The sequence below is a fragment of the Trichomycterus rosablanca genome, chromosome 15, assembly GCF_030014385.1.
Source record: "Trichomycterus rosablanca isolate fTriRos1 chromosome 15, fTriRos1.hap1, whole genome shotgun sequence".
NCBI classification, from domain to species: domain Eukaryota; kingdom Metazoa; phylum Chordata; class Actinopteri; order Siluriformes; family Trichomycteridae; genus Trichomycterus; species Trichomycterus rosablanca.
In genome coordinates, this window is record NC_086002.1 from 5,986,429 (window position 1) to 6,009,938 (window position 23,510).

Sequence of the window (23,510 nt, forward strand, 5' to 3'; positions counted from 1 at the left end):
GGACCCACAGAGCAGGTATTATTTAGGTGGTGGATCATTCTCAGCACTGCAGTGACACTGACATGGTGGTGGTGTGTTAGTGTGTGTTGTGCTGGTATGAGTGGATCAGATACAGCAGCGCTGCTGGAGTTTTTAAATACCGTGTCCACTCACTGTCCAATCTATTAGACACTCCTACCTAGTTGGTCCACCTTGTAGATGTAAAGTCAGAGATGATCGCTCATCTATTGCTGCTGTTTGAGTTGGTCATCTTCTAGACCTTCATCAGTGGTCACAGGACGCTGGCCACGGGGCGCTGTTGGCTGGATGTTTTTGGTTGGTGGACTATTCTCAGTCCAGCAGTGTCAGTGAGGTGTTTAAAAACTCCATCAGCGCTGCTGTGTCTTATCCACTCATACCAGCACAACACACACTAACACACCACCACCATGTGTCACTGCAGTGCTGAGAATGATCCACCACACAAATAATACCTGATCTGTAGTGGTCCTGTGGGGGTCCTGACCTTTTGAAGAACAGCATGAAAGCAGGCTAAAAAGGTATGTAGAGAAACAGATGGACTACAGTCAGTAATTGTAGAACTACAAAGTGCATCTATATGGTAAGTGAAGCTGATAAAATGGACAGTGTGTGTAAAAACAAGGAGGTGGTTTTAATGTTATGGCTGATCAGTGTAAATAAGTCAGAGGGCTTTTCAAAGCAAGTACTAACTATGATATAAAACTACATATTACACTACCTGTGATATGAAACTATGAAATGATGTCATGGATAGTTGCATAAATACATTTTATGCAACAGCATATTAACAAAGCAAATGTGACAGTCAATCAAAAAAAAAAACACACAGACACACACCAAAACACAAAAACAGAATAACAAAATGATCCAAAAAATCTTAAAGATCCATTGTGAGTCCAAAGACACACAAGCTACATGGCCCCCAGAGTACACTGACCTCAACATTACTGAAAATCTCTGGGTACTGCAAGACTACAAAGAATACTGTACAATGAAAGAGACCTACACAGTAGAGTACTACAAAAGAAAAAGACCTTTGATAATGACAGGTTTCTCAAGTTTATACTATACAATTGTCTATATTTTAGTTTAGTCTTTTTACCCATATTTACCAAGGTGTTTAATAATTTTGAAGCTTTCTGGATGTAAAACAGTTTGCAACCGTGCTGAGAAATATTGCATGTAAACGTGTGTTGCTATTTGCATAGCTTGCTCAGGGATTTAAGAGTGTGTAACGCTGAGAAAAGCCACTGCTAAACTTGCCCCAGGCATTCTCAGGTAATAAGCCCCACAGGAAAACATATAAGAGTAAAGTGACAGTCTTTCCCACTGTGTCAGCGGGGGGCATAAAGCATTGCTCTACTGTGCCAGCAGTCCCACTGAGGAAGTGCCAGGCTGCAACGATCTGGATGGCTATCGATATCATCTGAGCATTGCTCCCAGTGGACCATAGACGCACGGGGCTGTGGAGCAAGAATCATTTCATCATCAGCTACACAAATGAACAGCTACACAAACAAAGCTATTTCTAATCTTTAGGACTCCAATGTAAGTGGGTAGCACTGTCGACTCACAGCAAGAAGGTCCTGGGTTCGATCCCCAGGTGGGGCGGTCCGTGTCTTTTCTGTGTGGAGTTTGCATGTTCTCCCCGTGTCTGCGTGGGTTTACTCCGGGTGCTCCGGTTTCCTCCCACAGTCCCACAGACATGCAAGTGAGGTAAATTGGAGATACTAAATTGTCCATGACTGTGTTCGATATAACCTTGTGAACTGATGAACCTTGTGTAATGAGTAACTAGCGTTCCTGTCATTAATGTAACCAAAGTGTAAAACATGACGTTAAAATCCTAATAAACAAACAAACAATTAGGACTCCACTGAACCTAAGTTAAAGTCATTATCTATAAAGAAAGAAAAGCCAGTGTTAATGACTTTACAATGTAAAAGAAAAGCTTACTGGCCAAAAATGTAATATGTAAAACGTCAGCAAACAAAAACATCTGCTAATTAAGAGAATCATTATTGCAAATGTTACCTGGATGACCACTAAGAAAACGCAGTCCCATGGCTAGCAAAAAGCAAATACAGTGGAACCTCAATTTAACGGACCTCCATTTAACAGAGTTCGGATTTAACAGACAAAATCTGAAAAACAAATATCTGGTCCAAATGTTTAAAATTCCTGCAAGAAGCGTACCAAGACCAGTATTTCAGTAATTGGAGTCTCTCTGGAGCAGCTCGGTTCAAAGCAAACAGAAAAGCAGATGCTCGATCCTCTCTCAGGAACATGCTCAGTTCTAAATCTGATCTCCAATTGATCTTATCCGCTGTTCCCTGGAAAGCGGTCACAACCGAGGTGGGAAAGGGTCGATAAATTAGTGATATAAATAGCCCGTGTTTTCTAGTGTCTGAGAAGTGGATTAGTGATGTATCATTCATGTAGAACTATCCGGTCCGATTGTTTACAATTCCAGTAATTTCAGTACTTGTCTGGCGCACGTCTCTCTGTTTACATGAATGATGGGCTTTATTTTGCCGGAAGGCTCACTTTGTTCTCGCCTTTTTCTCTGTGTTTTATGTTCTAGTGTTTAGTTCTGCACCAGCGCTGCTCCAGTAACCACCAGCAGTGCTTCATACTCAGAATCGATCCTCTGAGACCACACTATACGATCACAGCAAAAAAAAAAAAAAAAAAACACACAAGGTAAATAAAATTTCTCCCCAGCAGTGCAGTACACCAATTTTAGTATTTATTTACAGGTTTTACATTATATATTTACATATCTGTTTATGTTGTTCGTTTTACTGTTTATGTGCATCTACAATGCAATCACATTTTACAGACCTTTTAGTCCGTTAAATCGAGGTTCCACTGTACATCATTTAATACCATCAATATTATAGCAACAGGCAAACAAGGCAGTGGTAGTGTACCATTGTTGAAGTAGTAATAGTGTGCTTGTATTTAGCATGGATAAGACTCCCCATTCGTGTTTTTTTTTCTTCAAGGAAGCAGATCATATCTCACTCAGGTGCCACATCATTATCTTGGTGGTACAATGCACACCTGGAGTCTCTCTGGAACAGCTCAGTTCAAAGCAAACAGAAAAGCAGATGCTCGATCCTCTCCCAGGAACATGCTCAGTTCTAAATCTGATCTCCAATTGATCTTATCCGCTGTTCCCTGGAAAGCGGTCACAACCGAGGTGGGAAAGGGTCGATAAATTAGTGATATAAATAGTCTGTGTTTTCCAGTGTCTGAGGAATGGATAAGTGATGTACCATTCATGTAGAACTGTAAAAATAATGTCATCTAACCAAGTGTAAACTACTCCACAGGTGGACAAAATAATAGAAGTATTACATATAAAGGCTATTCTTTGAATGATCTAAATAACATTTAAAACACAGATGTATCGGTGGGTTATATTATTGTTGTTTATATACTGTTGTTTATATCCCACACTACACTGCCACACTACTCTACATGCCACACTGCTCTACACATACTGTATTGTATTATACTTATATATACTTGTTTTGTCTATATACTGTATTGTCTGTATATTGTAAAGAGCTACCAACAGACGGAAACAAATCCCTTGTACAAGCAAACATACCTGCCGAATATAGCCGATAACATCTTACTAAATATTAGTTATGTTTGGGGTCGGCACGTGGCTAAGTGGGTAGCACTGTCGCCTCACAGCAAGAAGGTCCTGGGTTCGATACCCAGGTGGGGCGGTCTGGGTCCTTCCTGTTCATCTTCCGGTTTCCTCCCACAGTCCAAAGACATGCAAGTGAGGTGAATTTGAGATATTAAATTGTGCATGACTGTGTTTGATTTAACCTTGTGAACTGATGAACCTTGTGTAATGAGTAACTACCGTTCCTGTCATGAATGTAACCAAAGTGTAAAATATGACGTTAAAATCCTAATAAACAAACAAACCATTATATTTGGGTGATTATTTATCAAAAGCATGTAATATCTTTAAAAGAGTTCCAATACATGCACTAAAATTAGTTATGAAGCTAACAGAGCTCCAAAGGGGTGATTTGTACGTCCCAAATGTGAGAAAATAGTCTCACTAGCAGAGTATCCAGCAACATGGACAATCATTAGCAAAAGTCAATACAAATTGTCAGTTTAACTGATAGGAATAAACGCCACTTTACAGAATACTTTGCTGATGCCCCAAAAATAATGAGCACCTCCATCCCACCAGCCTCAACATTCAGCAATGTTACGCATACTCTAGTGTATGGATTACAAAACCCCTGGACCCCTGAGCAAAGAAAAAAGTAATATTGTATGGTAAGTCGTTTTACCATATTTCCTACATACAAACGGATTTATGTTCAAAGAGCACCAAAGGACACCTTCAACTCTTAAAATCTGCCTCCAATCAGTAAAAAATCCACTGCAATTATTTACAGGCTAAATAATCAATTTAGTTCTTTAATTATTTTTATCTACACATTAAACTGTGTGTGTGTGTGTGTTATGTGAGTTACTGGTCAGAGCTGCATTAGTGATGATAACAATAAAATGTGCCTCAGTGATTTGATTCTTTCAAACTACCTGTTAAATTCACTCAAGCTTGAAATCTGATTGGATTCACCGGTGAGAGCCAATACATTGTGGATACGATTTGAGGAAACTCGCTTTAGTAATTCAATTCCTCTCAGGCACTGATTTAAATAAATTTCTCAGTGGGGTTTATTCTTCACAGGCTGAAACTAAATGTGAATTTAAAGTCAATTCTAATCCTAATGTTCAAACAAATATTATAATATATTTATTGAGGGATTTCCTACAGACACAGACAGAGCCTGTGCCACAGTAGAAGAAAGCCAGTGCTGTGAGCTGAACACATATTGAAAATATATAGAACTAATGGGCTGATAGCATCAAGGTTCTGACCCAGCTCGCACTGAAAATGTGTATATACTGTATATGCGACTAACAAGATCGTGGACTGCTCAGCAGTTTTATTGTTAAATCAAGCAAGAACAGAGAAATAATTACAACACTAATTATAACACTGATGTCCTTGGTTACCCCCCTCAAAATTCAGAACATTCTTAGGGGTAAAGTTTATGTAACAGTGATGAGCTTCTTTCTGTCCCAAATTTCTTTTAAACATGTTAAAGCTACACCAATCAGGCATAACATTATGACCACCTCCTTGTTTCTACACTCACTGTCCATTTTATCAGCTCCACTTACCATATAGAAGCACTTTGTAGTTCTACAGTTACTGACTGTAGTCCATCTGTTTCTCTACATACTTTGTTAGCCCCCTTTCATGCTGTTCTTCAATGGTCAGGACCCCCACAGAGTAGGTATTATTTGGGTGGTGGATCATTCTCAGCACTGCATGGTGGTGTCCTGTGGTCCTGTGGGGGTCCTGACTATTGAAGAACAGGGTGAAAGCAGGTTAAAAAGGTATGTAGAGAAATAAATGGACTACAGTCAGTAATTTTAGAACTACAAAGTGCTTCTATATGGTAATTGGAGCTGATAAAATGGACAGTGAGTGTAGAAACCAGGAGGTGGTTTTAATGTTATGGCTGATCGGTGTATATGTTTAGCTAAAAATTTTAAATAATTTAAAATAAACTGATTATTTATTTCCAGAACTATTGGTTTTAATTATTATTATTGTTATTACTTCATCCCTAATCCTGCCATCCATATGGATAGTGCTTCTGTAGAACATCATGTCTTCTGCTTTGGGTCTTCAGGCTTTTTAATGGCTCATTCATTGTTCCTCTAGTTGTATCTTTCAAACTTGTTGCTGGCCATCCTCTTCCTCTATTATCTTTAACTCTTCCAAGCATAATTGACATCCAATCATCTCATACTTTGAGTGAGAGGTTTGATTTGGTCGAGGATTCATTTGTTTTCTACTCAAAACGTTTCACCAGCACCAAAGTTCAAAGACATCAGTTTTCTTCCTCTCCTGCTTTTTTACTGTCCAGCTTTCACATCCAAAAAGAACCATAGAGAAGACCATAGTCTGGACAATTGGAGAGACAAATCTTTACATCTGATGGTCTTTATCAATTCATTCTTGTTCTACCAAGGGCCCGTCTGTGTCGTATTTCCTGACTGATGAATCCTTTGTGGTTATTAATTCATCCAAGTAGGCAAAAGCTGTCCACCATTTGGACATTTTCTTTACTGATGGTAAATCAATTAGTCTTTCCTGTTGTCTTCCTGATTTTGTGTTATGAGTGTTGTGTCATTAGCATATCAAAGGTTATTGATGTTGAATCCATAACCGTCTTTCTCAAGTCCTGTACGTATTATATAATATATATAATAATGTTTTAGTTCTTGAAATTATGATATGTAAATATAATATAATAAATATAATAATAATATAATGGACATTATTGAAACTACATAGTCCAAACATTCCTCCCCTAAATTAGTATTAGCCTTGCAATTCCATGGAAATAATGACAGGTGAGATAAAAGAAACATGAGATGAAATTTATTGCTCTTCTAATCCTGACGTCAATGCCAGAATGTCTGAAATCAAAACCGGAATGTTAATAGCTTTGGCTTTTCCTCTCTGAAGAAAGAGACGATAAAAGTCTTCCGCAGCCGTCTGGAGAAACTCTAGGCTTCATCTACAGAGACGACGAGGCGCAAAGTAAAGTGTGCTTTTATTTTACTGCAATCTGCTCCCACCTTGACATTAGACTTCTGTGTACTAAAGCTGTAGCCTATACGGACCTTCGACAGGCGGTTCTCTGCTTGAGGCAAGAAGTTAAAAAAGCTAGTGGTCAAAATGGTCAAGCATAGTGCCAGATGAGAACAAGCAAACAGTGTAAACACATCGGCATGGACTGCATTTAATTACTGTATACAATCATCTAAAAAATGTCCTTTTTTTTCCTTTTATAATCAGAATTCCTAGATACTGTGGAAAATTCATGGCCTCTTTGTACCGTCTTATTTTCTTGCACTACCTACATAGTCTTAGATCTCCAATCAAAAATTAATAAAAACACTCTGAGGGAGCCGCAGACTCAGGGCCGGCGCTAGGGGGGGCTGAGGGGGGCATTGCCCCCCCCAAATTGTGTCTTTGCCCCCCCAAGCAGGGGCGTAGCACCAAATTCTGGGCCTTATGCACAAGAAGTGACCGTGGGCCCCCTTCGAACCGCAGCCGCTCTTGGTGAACCAGCGCTCTGTCGCGTTTGCCACGCGCGTCTTCCGACACGCCCCCCTTGAACCAGCGCTCTGTCGCGTTTGCCACGCGCGTCTTCCGACACGCCCCCCTCCCCTTGGTAAACCTGCGCTCGGTTGCATATACCAGGCGCGTCTGCCGGACTGCCGTTCCACATCGGGTGCTCTATTTCTACGTTTCTTTTCTCATTGTGCCCTCTGGGGCCCTCCCCCGATTTGGGGTCCTGGTGACTCTATCCCACTTTGCCCCCCACTACGACGCACCTGGGTTTTACTGCCCCCCCAAGCAAAACGGTCCAGAACCGGGGCTGCGCAGACTGCTCCAGTACATCCAGTACGTCACACAGTCACTGCCCGCTTCTTTCCACCTGCCAGCGACGGAGTCACACAGATAGTTGAATTGCGTACGAAGAATCATTCATCTCTTGTGCAGGCACCTTGACCAGCCAGGAGTGGTGGCAAATGCAGGAGACACAACCAATCGAGAGCTTGAAATTTCAGAACTGGTGGGCTAGTGCATTAGACCTCTGTGCCACCTAAATGCCTCACAATGCCATTTCTACTGCTCTGGGAGGCCAGCAAACCATGCTTAGAGACCTTCAAATGTGTAATGTGTGGTCTGAGAGATGCAGTACATTTTTCCTGTCTTACTACTACTACTACTACTACTACTACTACTACTACTACTACTACTACTACTACTACTACTACGACTAATAGTAATAGTAAGTAGTCGCTCATGTATTGTAGTAGTAATGTATCATGACAAAGTCAACAAGGGGACATTTTAAACAGTACAGTAGGTCAATCCCTCCCTTAGTTACAGTATTACATTTCAGTGTTCCCACCAGCTATTACTGTTCCAGGCTAAAACATAACGCTAATAACACATTTGACTCAAGTGAGCTGGGACAAAATGACCTGCCTTAGACAGAGTGTTTCGACGAGCAGATAGTTCCCTGCAAAGCAGTCATAATCTCAGCAGGTAACATGTAGTGCAGGTCTGCGGTAGGCTACACCGATCATCAGCGCCACCGGGGATGTGATTACCATCATTAACGCCACTTACTGGTCATGTAATAGACAGGTGAATTAGCTTTAGTTCAGGCTATGCCTCACTCTCTCTTCTCTCTCTCTCTCTCTCTCTCTCTCTCTCTCTCTCTCTCTCTCTCTCTCTCTCTCTCTCTCTCTCTCTGTCTCTCTCTCTTGCTCATATTTGTCTTTTCTCTCAGTGCTGCAGTGCCTGTACTCCGAGCCCTGTGCGTTAGATTACCTATTGTTGATCAGACCGAGCTGAAGCAAGGCTGCCTGAGCTTTTGTGAAACATTACGGTCCTCTTTTTTAATAGACAGGTTTTTTCTGGTGGTTCTTTCCCTTATTGATATTCTGCACAGATTTGTATTTTAGCACTACAAATAACATGGGAAACACACAAATGCTTTAAGTAAATTAGTCATTTTGCAGAAATATTTTTGTTTTTAATCAGGCTGTGCAAAATACCTAAAAAAAAACAAAAAAACATGGATGTTCACCAGCAGGTTAACTTTCAGAATATTTTTACTATTGTATTTACTCAAAAAATCAATTAAAAAAACTAAATCTAGACATTCAAAATGAGTACATTTTCAGTCCAGATTTTATCTCTCTCTGAATCTGATGAAAGACTTTGTCTAAAAGGTGGGTGGGAACAAAGATTTTATTAGGACAGGGGCAAACTCAGTGTAAATTTTATAACCCTATCAAAGTTTAAGGGAACTGTAGCTGTAGCAGTAAAAATAAACATTATCTTTTACAAGGTAAGAAATCGTTCGTTAACCCTGACTACACTGTAACCTTAGTAGAATAATGCGGGCAGTAAACCATTGATTAACACCAACTTAGGCCAAGCCAGACCAGACTTTTTTTTGTTAATATTCTATTTATACATTTTTCCACTTTCTCCCAATGTAATCATATCCAATCACCCATCTTCATCCTTCATTCATTGCAACAGAGACAGGTTGACACAGTATCACATATGTAGAGTCATGCATATGTGCGATTGCAGCAGTTATAAGGAATTCGTTCAGCCAATCATGTTTGTGTAGATGCATAGTCGGTTGATAGCACCGTTGAGATTTAAACTTGATTCATATTTTAAGCCTATTTTTTTCTTTACAAAAGTGTATTGACTACAGGAAGTTGGGTGGGCTTTACAGGAGAGGTAAGTCTGTGGGGCTAGTCCCTATGATCATAGATGTGTTCAAGCGCTGTTTATAACCAATGGTTCCAGTGACAGATGCCAGATTGTAGAAGAGATGCCTGTTGGTTTGCTACACTAAACCTGAATATACTGAGTAAGACAGAATAAAAAGGGTGGACAAAAGCAGATATACACTTGGATTTTAAGGAATTTACTTTTTAAGTCAAATTAAGTTGCAAAGCTAAGTTCTATTGTCAATTTGCAGCTTGTACTGTATAAGCTGTGAGATCTGACAGTACCAACTTTGTTTGTTAATGCTTTGGAAACTTAAATCAGTGTGTGCTCAACTAGCAGGTACATCAATCACAAAGACTGGAAAATAATTTACGGTTTTGATAGTCTTAAACTGTATTAAAGAAATACAAAAGTGAATTGAATAAGCACAGCATGATCCGTTCCCAACAAAAAACTGTATGTCATACGAAGCATAAAGCTGGAATTATTAACATGGCTGCTATTTATAGACATATTGTATTAAACGTAAATGCACAAAGATGCATAACAGTGTCAGAAACACAAAACCTGGACCCCTGAGCAATTGAATAAAGGTATATAAGTCATCTCAGCATATTTTCAACACTGGTGAATCGCTGTTTAAAGGAAGCCAAAGGTCTTTAACCCATGTCCACTGATCACTGTTAATTGTATCATAAATAATGGTATAAAGAGCAATCATGCAAATATTACTTTTATTTAATAATAATTTTGCATGGTCCAGCAACATCACCAATAATCCAGTATGATAATGCCTACATACATACTTTTAAAGTGAAGGGCCTTTAATGGCCTCCCCATTCACTAGATTTAAATATTATTAAACGTACGTTAGGAAGCATATATGTGCAGACTCTTGTGTGGATTTCTACCTCCACCGTTTTTTCTTCCACTAGTCTTATTTAGTCAATATCCTCTCCATTAATTTTAAATTTTACCTTAAATGTGTAAAGTTACATGTTTTGAATTGGCAATGAGAACAGACTTTAGTCGTAAAGGCACAGTGCCAAGAAGAAAAAAAAAAGCTTCTTTTATTCCAAGCTGGTAAAAGGCTACACAGTTAGGGGTATGAGTAACCTTGTTAAACAGTGTAGAATGATTGTCAGGTGAGAAATCATTCTTTATTTAAGAAGTGGTTTCCCAGCTGAAAGTCTGGCTGCTATTAAAAAAATCTGCTGCTTTGAATGCTGCATTGTAGACTGTACAGACGCTGCAATCGTAATAATTAGGAACAACGCTGAGTTAAATTTAAATGGGAAGGTGGTTTTTAAAGACCACAAATTTATTTCTACATTTTGCTAATAGGATGGTTTGTTAAAAGTGAAAAGCACTAGTACATTATTATAATACTGCATCAGAAATTTTAAATTTCACATAAATTAAAAATAAGAAACAGAAGGTTTATATACATAAAGTGAAATACAATTTATTAATACACTTTTACACTAATTTTCCAAAAGAGTGACTCTTTTTCCTACAGTGCTGGACAAAATGTTTGGGCTTTTCTTGCATTCGACAATCAATCACTGAAATCAGCAATGCAGAAAATCACAGATATGAGATAAAAGCAAATGAAATAGAGCTTTGTTATTAATGTGTCTCTAGACTTTCCAATTCCAGAAATGAAAATCCTAACGCTGAAGCCTCCAACTACACATTGTGGTGACAGATTGGAGACACTTTCATGTTTCAGTATGACAGTCCATTCATGCCCAAAGTGAAGCCAGGTTTTGTGTAGAAGAACTTGACTGGTCTTCATTTTAAATTGCAGAATTAACATATACACCGATCAACCATAACATTAAAACCACCTCTTTGTTCCTACACTCACTGTCCATTTTATTAGCTCCACTTACCATGTATAAGCACTTTGTAGTTCTACAATTACTGACTGTAGTTTCTGTTTCTCTGGATGCTTTGTTAGCCCCCTTTCATGCTGATCTTCAATGGTCAGGACTCTCCCAGGACCACTGCACTGCAGTGACACTGACATGGTGGTGGTTTGTTAGTGTGTGTTGTGCTGGTATGAGTGGATCAGACACAGCAGCACTGATGGAGTTTTTAAACACCTCACTGTCACTGCTGGACTGAGAATAGTCCACCAACCAAAAACATCCAGCCAACAGCTCCCCATGGGCAGCATCCTGTGACCACTGATGAAGGTCTAGAAGATGACCAACTCAAACAGCAGCAATAGATGAGCGCTTGTCTCTGACTTTACATCTACAAGGTGGACCAACTAGGTAGGAGTGTCTAATAGAGTGGACAGTGAGTGGACACGGTATTTAAAAACTTCATCAGCGCTGCTGTGTTTTATCTACTCATACCAGCACCATGTCAGTGTCATTGCAGTGCTGAGAATGATCCACCGCCCAAATAATACCTGCTCTGTAGTAGTTCTGGGAGAGTCCTGACCATTGAATAACAGCATGAAATGGGGCTATCAAAGCATGCAGAGAAACAGATGGAAAACAGTCATTTGTAACAGTAATTGTAGAACTACAAAGTGCTTCTATATGGTAGGTGGAGCTGATACAATGGACAGTGAGTGTAGAAACAAGGTGGTTTTAATGTTATGGCTGATCAGTGTAGTTAGATGTCTTTTTTATTCAAACACATTCACATATTAACACTATTGGAATTTTGTCCTTACATCTGGTCTATGAGTAATAATGTTCGTGGTCTCTGGTATACACATATTTTAATGTATAAATTCCAGTATTATGCTTTGTATCTTTATAAGCTCAAATGTGCAGGTTTCACTGTGATCTCTAAACCACAGCAGGTAGGACATAAAGACTGGGATTCGTTGTAGATTTGACTGCTAAGCCCTGGCAGCCCAGCATGTGTGATGCTCCTTTGTTGGTGCTGGGAGAAGGTGAGTAAAGACTGACGTCAAACTCGCCATGACTGATTAATTTTAATACGCAGGCTTACCAGGGCTTAAGTCCCCAGGCCCACTGTGGTCCGGAGCCCAAAGAAGAAAAAAAAAGAACAAATCTCTACCTGTCAGTTTCTTTATGACCGCCTTAGGGACCAGATGAAGCTGTCTTAAAGAGGAAAGGAATGAGCAGGGGTTGAAGCATGAAAGCTTGTGTGGTGTATGTACTGGATGCTTCTACACTGGGGCGCCCGGGTGGCGCAGCAGTAAAAGACGCTAAGCTGCGACTGCTGAGATCTGGGGATCCAGGGTTCGAATCTCGGCAGTGCTATCAGCTGGTCGGCATCTGCATGAACATGATTGGCTAATGTCTAAGGAGGGATGTCGAAACAGCCCAACCGTCTGGAGATGTGCTCGTCAGTGCACTCTTAGTGCCGGTCCCAAGCCCAGATAACATATGAGGCTTTTCACAAGATTTTGGAGTGTCTGTATGTGCCCAAACTCCGCCTGGAGCCCCCTTGGGGGTTCCTGCCGGTCCCAAGCCCGGACAAAGGAGAAGGGTTGGGCGTGGGGCTAGCAACCCCTCCTTGCAAAACAAAACATGCTACAGAAACCGCAACAGCATCATCATCATCCAAGCAACAGCCTGGATTGGAAGATTCTCCCTCAGTGGGGCCCCAAGACGTGTGCTGGTGAAAGCTTTAGGGAAGCCAGTTTACTGATTCATCATCTTACATCCAAGGCAAGAACCAGGATAGGGACCTGGAACATCAGAACCCTATCAGAGCGGGAAGGCCAAAACAGACCTGGAAGAGATCAGTTGAAGGGCGGGGCAAGAGACACTGGCCTGTCATGGACCCAGCTGAGGAAGGACACACAGAACAGAGTCCTGGAGGGGTGTGGTGGCGGCCCTTTGCTCCACAAGGAGCACACAGGCAAAATGAATGAGGAAAATATACTTTATTTGTCATATATACATATACAGTACAATGACATTCTTTCTTCACATATCCCAGCTTGTTTGGAAGCGGGGGTCAGAGCGCAGGACCCAACAGTGGCTGCATAGCAGAGCCTGGATTTGAACCGCCAATCTTCCGGTTGATAGCCCTTAGCCCAATGCTCTGCCCAGTAGGCTACCACTGTCCCACTGATGTATGTGCCCATGTGTCCTCTCAAAACACTAAATTTCACAATGTCATAAGAGTGTTGTGATTTTTCTGTGATTAAAATACTCAAACACATAAAAACATTATTGTGACAATAACAACAAACAGTAAAATATGCTAGCCCACAATCGCTTACATCCGGGGTTTGAATGTCAGCTGTGCTATCGGCCGTTCCATATTGCAGGAGCAACTGTGATGTTCTAATGACACCTGTAATACATTGAGGCAATGAGGTGTGGCTGTTTTTGAACAAACAACATTTCTGTGCACTACTGTGAGTCTAGAAAATACACTGTGGAAATTTCCACTAGATTGAGTTCGATGTTTGGAATGCAGCTGAATTTTTTGGCTCATTAAATGACTTTATTGCTTGTTTGCATGATCAGTTTGGCCAGAGTAAGACAGTGTAACAAATGCCTGCTGATTTAAATGAGCCATATGCTGCAGTGGCAATTAAAGAGGTTTCCATCCTTGTTATTGATGTAAGAATTTGGGAATGTGCCTTAAATACTTAATAAATGCAAATAAATGAAAAAGCCAGAATTAAAATCCACTATTACATTTAATTTTTGCATGAAGTTTGCAAGAACATGTATAAAGATGAAATGCATAAAACACAAGTAAAATCTTTTATATCAGTAATGATGTCTGAGGCCGTATGCCAATCAACCAGCTGGTCATTTACAAAAATAAATAAATAAATAAATAACTGATCATACCATACTTTTTGGTTTACAAAGTCCCCCTTATCAACTGCTACAAAAGAAACTGTGTACCGTCCGATGCGACAGACACCCGGTGACTGTGGTGCAGATCGAGTGTTAATTGAGAAAGGAAGAAAGAATAAAATAAAATTTAAACACCTGTTGTGAAGTGGCTTTAGGTTAGAAAAGAGATCATGGATAACATTGACAATTACACTGATTAGCCATAACATTAAAACCACCTCCTTGTTTCTACACTTACTGTCCATTTTATCAGCTCCACTTACCATATAGAAGCACTTTGTAGTTCTACAATTACTGACTGTAGTCCATCTGTTTCTTTACATACTTTGTTAGCCTGCTTTCACCCTGTTCTTCAATAGTCAGGACCTCACAGGACCACTACAGAGCGGGTATTATTTAGGTGGTGGATCATTCTCAGCACTGCAGTGACACTGACATGGTGGTGGTGTGTTAGTGTGTGTTGTGCTGCTGGAATTTTTAAATACTGTGTCCACTCACTGCCCACTCTATTAGACACTCCTATCTAGTTGGTCCACCTTGTAGACGTAAAGTCAGAGACGATCGCTCATCTATTGCTGCTGTTTGAGTAGGTCATCTTCTAGGTCACAGGATGCTGCCCACAGGGCGCTGTTGGCTGGGTATTTTTGGTTGGTGGACTATTCTCAGTCCAGCAGTGACAGTGAGGTATTTAAAAAAAAGTCCATCAGCGCTGCTGTGTCTGATCCTCTCATACCAGCACAACACACACTAACACACCACCACCATGTCAGTGTCACTGCAGTGCTGAGAATGACCCACCACCTAAATACTACCTGCTCTGTGGTGGTCCTGTGGGGGGTCCTGAGACCTGACTATTGAAGAACAGCATGCAAGGGGCTAACAAAGCATGCAGAAACAGATGTACTACAGTCAGTAATTGTAGAACTACAAAGTGCTCCTATATGGTAAGTGGAGCTGATAAAATGGACAGTGAGTGTAGAAACAAGGAGGTGGTTTTAATGTTATGCCTCATTAGTGTATGTCATAATGCAGTGCTGACTGTACTGTCTCCTTGGTGACACAAGCTCAAATGCAATGCTAACCCACGCCGTGCCATGCTGACCTTCATCTACACAACTGAAGCTGACAAAAGAACCTTACGTTACCTGCAATTGATACCCGGATATGGAAATGACCTGGTGATTTTGATGGTAATCATCAAATCAAGGTGATTAATGTTGTGTTTTTATTTTAAACTGTAAAAATGCAGGTTAAGGTGCCAAAACATATCACACAATCTGACTTATTTTAATAGTAAGTGTACAGAGTACATGTAGAGGTTTTTATATGGCTGTGCGTAGGTGTTAAGCATCTATCCTGGTATTTTAACTGCAGCAATAGCAGTCAGGCTCAGGGACGTTGACCTTGATACGCTTGTGTGTTCCACGCCGGGAGGCTGCTGCAGCTGCATGCCCGGCTTTTTTTATGAATGAACAAACATGCTCTGAATTTTAATGCTGCCATGGAGATCTGACCCAAGCCTCAGCCTCGGCACGGGTCCCCACCTCATCACGTTGAAGTGAATTATGTTTTGGGGGGTCTGGGCTGCCGGCAGCCAATCTGCAGCACTGCCTGAATGAATGAGGATGAGGGAGATGTAATAGTCTACCTTCTCATTCAGTATCCAGCAAACCAGCAGCACTGCCTCAATGAATAAGGAGGTGGGTTACATGGAAGCTTACCCTCCTATACAGTACCGAGCCAATCATCAACCCTGCCTCTAATAAAGGTGGAGGATATATTTGGCTGTCTCCAGCTAATCTAGACACAAAGGTGCATGTGAATGGATTCTTTAAGTAAAAGAACACTGTGTACAATGTGGCATTGCACAGTCAGCTCCAGAATTGGCACACTTGGTAAGGATGAGTAAGATGTTGTCAAACAAATGTCAAACAAATGTTTTCGGTGTTTTTGTGGTGAGCTCAATTTCATCCAAGATAAAAGAAATCTAGCATTGAAATAAAAAAAACTAATCACTCAAACCTTTTTCCCAGGTATGCCTGAAAGACAGATTTCTAGTACTGAGATGAAGCCTAGGTGTATATTTGAGGACTCAATAATACAAAAATGCTTCTATTATCTAAAATTTTATAGCTGTGATCTTTAAAATGTGTTTTGTCCCTTTACGTCTTCCTCACTTTATGTATGTGCACATTAACAACAGCTATGGATTTAAATGTTTTGGAATTTCTAATTAACAGTAAATATGCTCAATTTCAGGCATGTAGTCATTTTTTATAGCCATTTTATTTGGAAACAAATCTTTAATCTTCTTTTTACTATTTATAAATTGCTTAGGATTGTTGGTGTCACCTCATATTTATGCCCCAGTAAAACAAGAATCATGCATAAGTAAATAGGATACTGCTTTTTTAGATTATTAGATATTATTCTTTATTAAATGTTAGATTTTGCCAAGTTAATTACACATAAAAGAATTTTTGACCTCTTTAACCCACCTTCATTAAGAGTGCTCTGACAGATATAAAGGTAATTACATTTATTTATAGAGCGAATTGTGTTTGTATAGCCGCTTTATGTAATCTCTGCTCCAGATGTGCATCATGCATAAGCATACATTCAACATGCTGTATATTAATTGTAGTTGTGTAACACTTGCCTGTTGATACTCTATAAATCATTACAATAATAATCAGCGGCACTACTCTGCTCCTTCTCATGCTAATCTGACCATATAATATCAATTTATTTTACTGCAACTTAAATATGCTATTATAAAAGTGACTTTGATCATAATTAGCCTTCAAATGGACTGGGAACATCTCTACAAGTTTACCATGTCTGACTGTTACCTCACGTTTTCTGCAGCTTTAGTTCCAGAAGGTTTTTTTTTTTTTTTTTTTTTTTTTTTTTTTTTATTAAATAGATCTTTCACAAAATCCTTAAAGATTAAAGCACCAGACCAGCCCACCAGGTAGCAAAATACCAGTGCTAAGTATATACAAATTCTGACAAAGAGGGAAAAGGCAGGGATAGAAGACTGTACCAGTTTTATTTTATAATAAATATCAAACCCGAATTCTTTTCTTTCATATCAAACGGGGTTGGTTTTAAAGTTCTAAAGCTGTTTTTTAGTTGTAAGTTAAAGACTTTGTTTTCATTGGTAAATTGTGATTCTATATTACTAGACCAGTAGTCAGTTGTTGTACAAATTATTACCTGTGTTTCTAGTTGACAGTATGTGACTTTTATATTATGTAATAAATTATTTTCACTTACTTCTTCACCCTAGTAAATAAGGGGCAATTCAGAGCAGCCAGGGTGAAAGGTAAAGGGCGACCAGAAGAACTGTGGTGAAACTCACATAAAAAAGGGCAAAACCGGTTTTAAACCCAGGTCCTGAGGATCCTAATTTTGTGCAGTACTCACAATACCTGCTGCACTACAGACACACTCCCTTTTATATTATGTTCCATTATATTATGTTTTATAATGTTATTACTGTAATTTATGAATAGAAACTTCCTGTCACTTCAAATGCAGGACGTGCACAGGATCCAAATGTAGTAGTCGGGAGATGAGTATAGCCCTACCCCCGGTAAGCTTAACATGTGCCATTAAACTGATTAAAAATCCCTTCATTATGTCACCATATTATCACTTGTCAGTTGTTTAGTATTGTTGCTGAATTAGATTCAATATGAACGTAACACACACATGGACAGTCTGTGCATGTGCCACCCACTTCTGTGGTTGATTTAGCTGGAAACTAACATTAAATGTACATGTCAAATAATTATGATCACCACAATGTATTGCCACCATGTTACATAAACATGACCCACTCTAATAATCATAACCAGCACAAATTTACAATCAACCTAAATATTTGCTGGCACAATATTTGCTGGGTAGCGCTGTTGACTTAAAGCAAGAAAGGCCTGGGTTTGATTCCCCAGTTGGGAAAACAGGGTTCTCTCTGGAGTTCTCTCTGGAGTACTCTCTGTGGAGTTTGCATCTTCTCCCTGTGTTTGCATGGGTTTCTCCGGGTGCTCTAATTTCCTTCCACAAATCTAATCCAAAGTCATGCAGTCAGGCAAATTAAAGCTACAAAAAATTGCCCTGCTTGTGTGTGTGTGCCCTGTGATGGACTGGTGACCAGTGTTTGGCCAGGGTGTTTCCTGTCTTTTGCACAGTAAATCGGACCAATCGCAACCCTGACCAGGATAAAGTGGTGGTAAAACAGACATTGAATAAATGACAATCATATTTCCCATGAGGCAGGAAAGGAGCAGCTGTAAATGGTGCCAATTTCTCATAGTTCTTACAGTAAGCTAACCCATTTTTTTTAGATTAGATCTGTATAAATAGAGCGTGTTAGCATTATGCAACCACATAATATTTGAAAGATTAAGCAGGTGACTTCTTCTGATTAACTGCCGGCAGGTTTCAGTATATTCTTTTTTAATAGTTCAATATCTTCAGATGAGATGAAATAAATAAACTGTGTTTTCATTCAGTCTAATAGCAATCAGGTTTGGGTTACTGTGCCACTGCAGGTCTGTTAGAATTCTGCCGTCTCATGATAACTTTATCTTGGGGTGTTTGATGAGCCTCAGGTTTTCACTGCCTTTGTTCATTTTGTTTTGTTTTTCAATTGTTTTATCCTAGTTAGAGCAGAACTGGGTTCGGTTTTACAGAAAAACATCGGGCCCAAGGTAGGAATACAATCCACTGCAGAACTTCAGCCATTCTCAGACATAGCCAATCATGTCTGTGTAGATACCTGACCGGTTAATAGCCCGTAATACGCCTTCTCACCACCAGTATATGATCAAGCAGTATGGCAGCAGTATACAGTATGTTCGAGCAGTATACAGTATGGCAGCAGTAAATGATCAGGCAGTATGCAGTATAGCAGCAGTATATGATTGAGCAGTATGGCAGTATGATCAAGCAGTATGTAGTATGGCAGCAGTAAATGATCAAGCAGTGTGCAGTATGGCAGCAGTATATGATCGAGCAGTATGCAGTTTGGCAGCAGTATATGACTGAGCAGTGTGCAGTATGGCAGCAGTATATGATTGAGCAGTACGCAGGATGGCAGCAGTATATAATCGAGCAGTATGGCAGTAGTGTTCATTCTCATTCCTCTCTTACTAGATCCCGTGCTGGGGTGCATGTTTGCATGTAAGTTCCCTTTTCTTAACCCCCAACATCGACTCCAGCAAGCATGAGCATACACACGTGCACACACTGACACAAGCAACACCTTCTGCCACTACCTAGTCATAATGCAGAAACAGTGGCAGATTAAATCAACCTGAGGGCTGATCCAGCTGTCACAGTGATTATTCCTTTCTGCACAGGCTAAAAGACTCTCTCTCTCTCTCTCTCTCAGGTGGATTGGTTCATCACTTTTGCAGCTCCCTGCTAGAGGCTCAGATTGACTCTTACCACCTTCATTCTATATGTCACTGTATTCCCATTCATTCTGAAGTGTTGTATAAGTAAAAACAAACTTAATATCTTATTGTAAAGTGTAAAAAGAATATGTGAAGAAGAAATAGTCTTATCCAGAACAGTGTTTTTAACTTGATCTCTTTTACAGTACTCAACCCTACAGCACTCCTTTTAAATGAATTAGAATTTTGATTGTGCACCAGCGCTAAGATTCTGAACTGCCGAGTTCGAACCTCAGCTCTGCTACCGGTCGGCTGGGCGTCCTCTAGCGGGCATAATTGGCAATGCCTGCAGCAGACAAAATTGGCTATTTAAAATCTGCTGGGTGGGTAAAAGACCGGAATATATGTGGGTGGGGTCTGTACAAGAAGTGGACTCATGCACAAATTCAGCGAACGTGTGGGCAAATAAATTGGGAGAAAAATGCATAAACAAAATAGCAACAAAATGAGGCCTTCTCATCCAGCATCAGTGTCTGACCGTGCACATAACTGAGCATAAATTCCAATGGAAATTATTAAGAGGGAAACCCCCTTGTCCACAGTTTTAAAAAAGGATGTGTGTGGTAACCAGAACCACAATAGGTCAGAACGAGGTCTTATCACAGCGAGGTCCACACACTGAGCTGCCGTTGCTGAAAAGCGATCTGTCTAGACTAACAGTTAGCTTGTCATTTAACCTTAATGTTGAGTTTTATGGGTGGTTAAGAACAGCACATGTGGAGTGTGTCATGTGCAAACAAAGAGTAAGGCGGGGGGGATTTCTGGCAGATTAGGCCAGGGAAAGCATCAGTGCCCTATTTAAAGTTATTGAAAAGTCCTCAGAGATGTAGTGTAGCTGATGTGAGTGAACACCTGGCTTGCCTTCCTGCACAATCCCTCTCTCTCTCTCTCACACACACACACCTTTGGTGCACTGTCACAATAATCTTGGCTCAGCAACCTGATGCATCAGAACAATGGATTTTGCATTGATCATTAAACACACTGCACACATAAAAAAAGATCCAAAATAATGTGATCTCCCTAGGAAATAATGGTGTGACGATGTGCAAAAGCAATGTTTAAATAAGGTATTAGTCACGTCATTAATACATTGTCTTGAACAATCTAAGGCTAAGGGAAAACCCCTCATAAAACGATTAGTATTAAAGCACACTTTAAATCACCTGAGTGAGTGAGTTGGTCAGAGCGTTTGCTGCGTGTTTCTAAGGCAGTATGTGCTAGCCTGTAGCTGTCCTTACCCGGTGTGACAGGCCAGCTACGGGGGTCACCAGAGTGCACAAGCAACATAAACAGAACAAAAAATTGGGACAATGTGACATTTATACAAGTCAGCGGCAGGTTCTTACACTGCTTACGCCACTATTCTGATCAGACATTAGAAGATGCAGCAGCAAAGTGCTAACCCATCCTGCTTTTCCTCCTTCAGACATGGCCATTTGTGTCTTACCAGGCCAATGGCACTGCTAATAGGTGTTAAACTAAAACAAGACTCCTGAGCACCAAGCGTGTCACTTCTAATTACATCTTGTAAAGGTTTGTCCTACTAGAAGGTGTTAAACTGGGTCAAAGTTCAGTTAGGTTGTACTATAAATGTTGCGGAAAAGTGACATCTGAGCACTGTAATATGATTCAAATGACTTAGCATTAAGCACCATTTATTAAAAAATGATGGCAAAATGGTTCTGCCTCTAATAGCTCAGTGGTAACTCAGTGGTTAAGGTACAGGACTAGTAATCAGAAGGGTGCCGGGTCAATCCCCACTGCTGCTAGGTTGCCACTGTTTGGCCTCTTCGCACGGCCCTTAACCCTCAATTGCTCAAACTGTATTTAGTCATAACTGTAAGTCGCTTTGGATAAAAGTGTCTGCTAAATGCTGCAAATGTAAATTTTTATTATGTGATAGCAGTGTCATTGCAATCAAGTCATGCAAAAATCTAATTGTTAGTTTCATTTTCATCATATGCTGTATTTTGGTCAGGGTCACAGGGTCATCTGGTTTCACTGGGAAACACTGAGCCCAAGGCAGAAATACCCTGGACAGGGCGCCAGTCCACCACAGAGCTTGAGCCACCTCCTGTGAATGTACCCAGCTGACCATTAGCACCTCAGAGATTTGAACCCACATCTCTTGCGTTACGTCAACCGCTGCACCACTCGAGCCCCGAGGACTATCTGTGTAGTGTTTAACTGTGCCCCAGGCAACACTCTAAGACATTCACTTACTCCTAATGTAAAATCACTTTCTGCATGTTTTGGGATGTAGGAGGTAATAAAGTACCAGGTGTAAATCCACAAGGACAAACACTAAAAGTTGCACCACCAAGGTGCACACATTGTTCCTCTCTGTCTCTTTCTAGCTTATAGTTCTATGCAATATAGTTGGAACACCTCTTAGTATCTGCACTCATTAGAAGGAACCTCTCACTTATAAATTACATTTGTGAAACTGTGCAGCTTTGCGCAAATCCCTAAACCTTAGAACCACAACATGATGCAACAAACATTGCTTTAGCTGAACATGATCTTGATGTCATTCCAAAAAAATATATGCAGGGATTCCATTTCCCCCAAAGAAGGTCGAGGTGATGCATCACACAACACTCGCGCATCCGACAGGGATGCCTCTGCAACAGTCGTCAGTTACCATGACGACTGGACTGCAAACAGAATAAAAATTGGTAGCATCCCAAACCCCCTACCTTGCACTCATCCATGCAGGTTCGCACCGAGTACTCGTCGGTCTCGTAGCGCGCGGCCATGCTCTCGAACTCCTCATATTTCTCGTGCGCGTGCAGATCATAGCGCTGGTACGCCTGCACGCACAGGCTGCAATGGAACAAATCTCCGCTCGCCAGAGCGTCCACGCTGCAGTTCAAGTGGTCCGGGCTGGACGAGCCGTACAGGAGATCCATAAGCGAGTACGCGCTGCAGAAGGACAGGTACAGGTCGCTGGGGTTGAGCTCCGGAGTAAAGAGGGCTGCGCACAGCAGGTCCGCGTCCGACAAGGTGAAGCAGCTCCGGGACACGCCGTTAGCGCGGCACGTATCCGCTCTCCACGTCGAGTTCCCGGGAGAAACTGCGTCCTCCTGTAGGCTACCGGTGAGCTTGGCCTCGGCGCAGAAGTGCAGCCGGTCAGACAGCAGCGTGGCCAAAAGGATCAGCCACGCAAAGGAGAGCCGCCATCGGTGCGCGCGTTTGCGCTCGCCTTCGCCTTGGCGCTGGAGTTGCTGCTCGCTTTCCTGCGCTGTGTTCAACCGCTGCGTTAAACCGTAATCTCTGTACAGGGGCTTGCGCGCACCGCTGGTCATATTTCGGGCAAGCGCAGCACCGGTGCCTTCTTTCCTGCCACTATGCTCATTTGACGTGACCCGCCTCACGATTCGTTATAGACACTGAACAGCGGCTTCCCTCCGCAATGATCGGTGATGATCAGTCAGTCAGTCCGTTCTCTGCGCGCCGCCTTTCTTGTTATAGGGATTATTCTTCTTCTGATTATGATCAGTGCGCGCATCCTCGAAGGCCCGAGCACAAAGAGGAATATGCAAGACAGGTAACGGCGCGCACAGCAACATGTTCTCCGAGCTCTCGGTTCTCCCGTACAGCCGCCTCGGGTCGCTCGGAGCGCAGGCTCCGGGTTCGGGCTTGGTGGCTGGAAGCGCAGGCACTGGATCCGGCGCTTCCGTGTCTGGACGGGGTAGCAGCCTCTTCTCCCTCCACGTCCGCCGCGATCATCTTGCTCTGACGTTCCCGCGGCGCGCCGCCGTCACCACCACCACCACCACCACCACTGCTGCTGCGCGCTCCGGA

The 23,510-nt window shown here is 41.3% G+C and overlaps 1 protein-coding gene across 1 annotated transcript in view; it reads right to left on the reverse strand.

The window, feature by feature from the left end:
* The window catches only part of nalf1a (NALCN channel auxiliary factor 1a), a 65,375-nt gene extending 42,204 nt beyond the window's left edge, over positions 1-23,171 (reverse strand). Inside the window, exon 1 of the mRNA XM_063010415.1 lies at positions 22,403-23,171. Within this exon, the coding sequence (XP_062866485.1) occupies positions 22,403-23,011 (609 nt within the window). The 5' untranslated portion in view covers positions 23,012-23,171. The remainder of the gene's footprint in view (positions 1-22,402) is intronic.
* Positions 23,172-23,510: the final 339 nt, after the last annotated feature.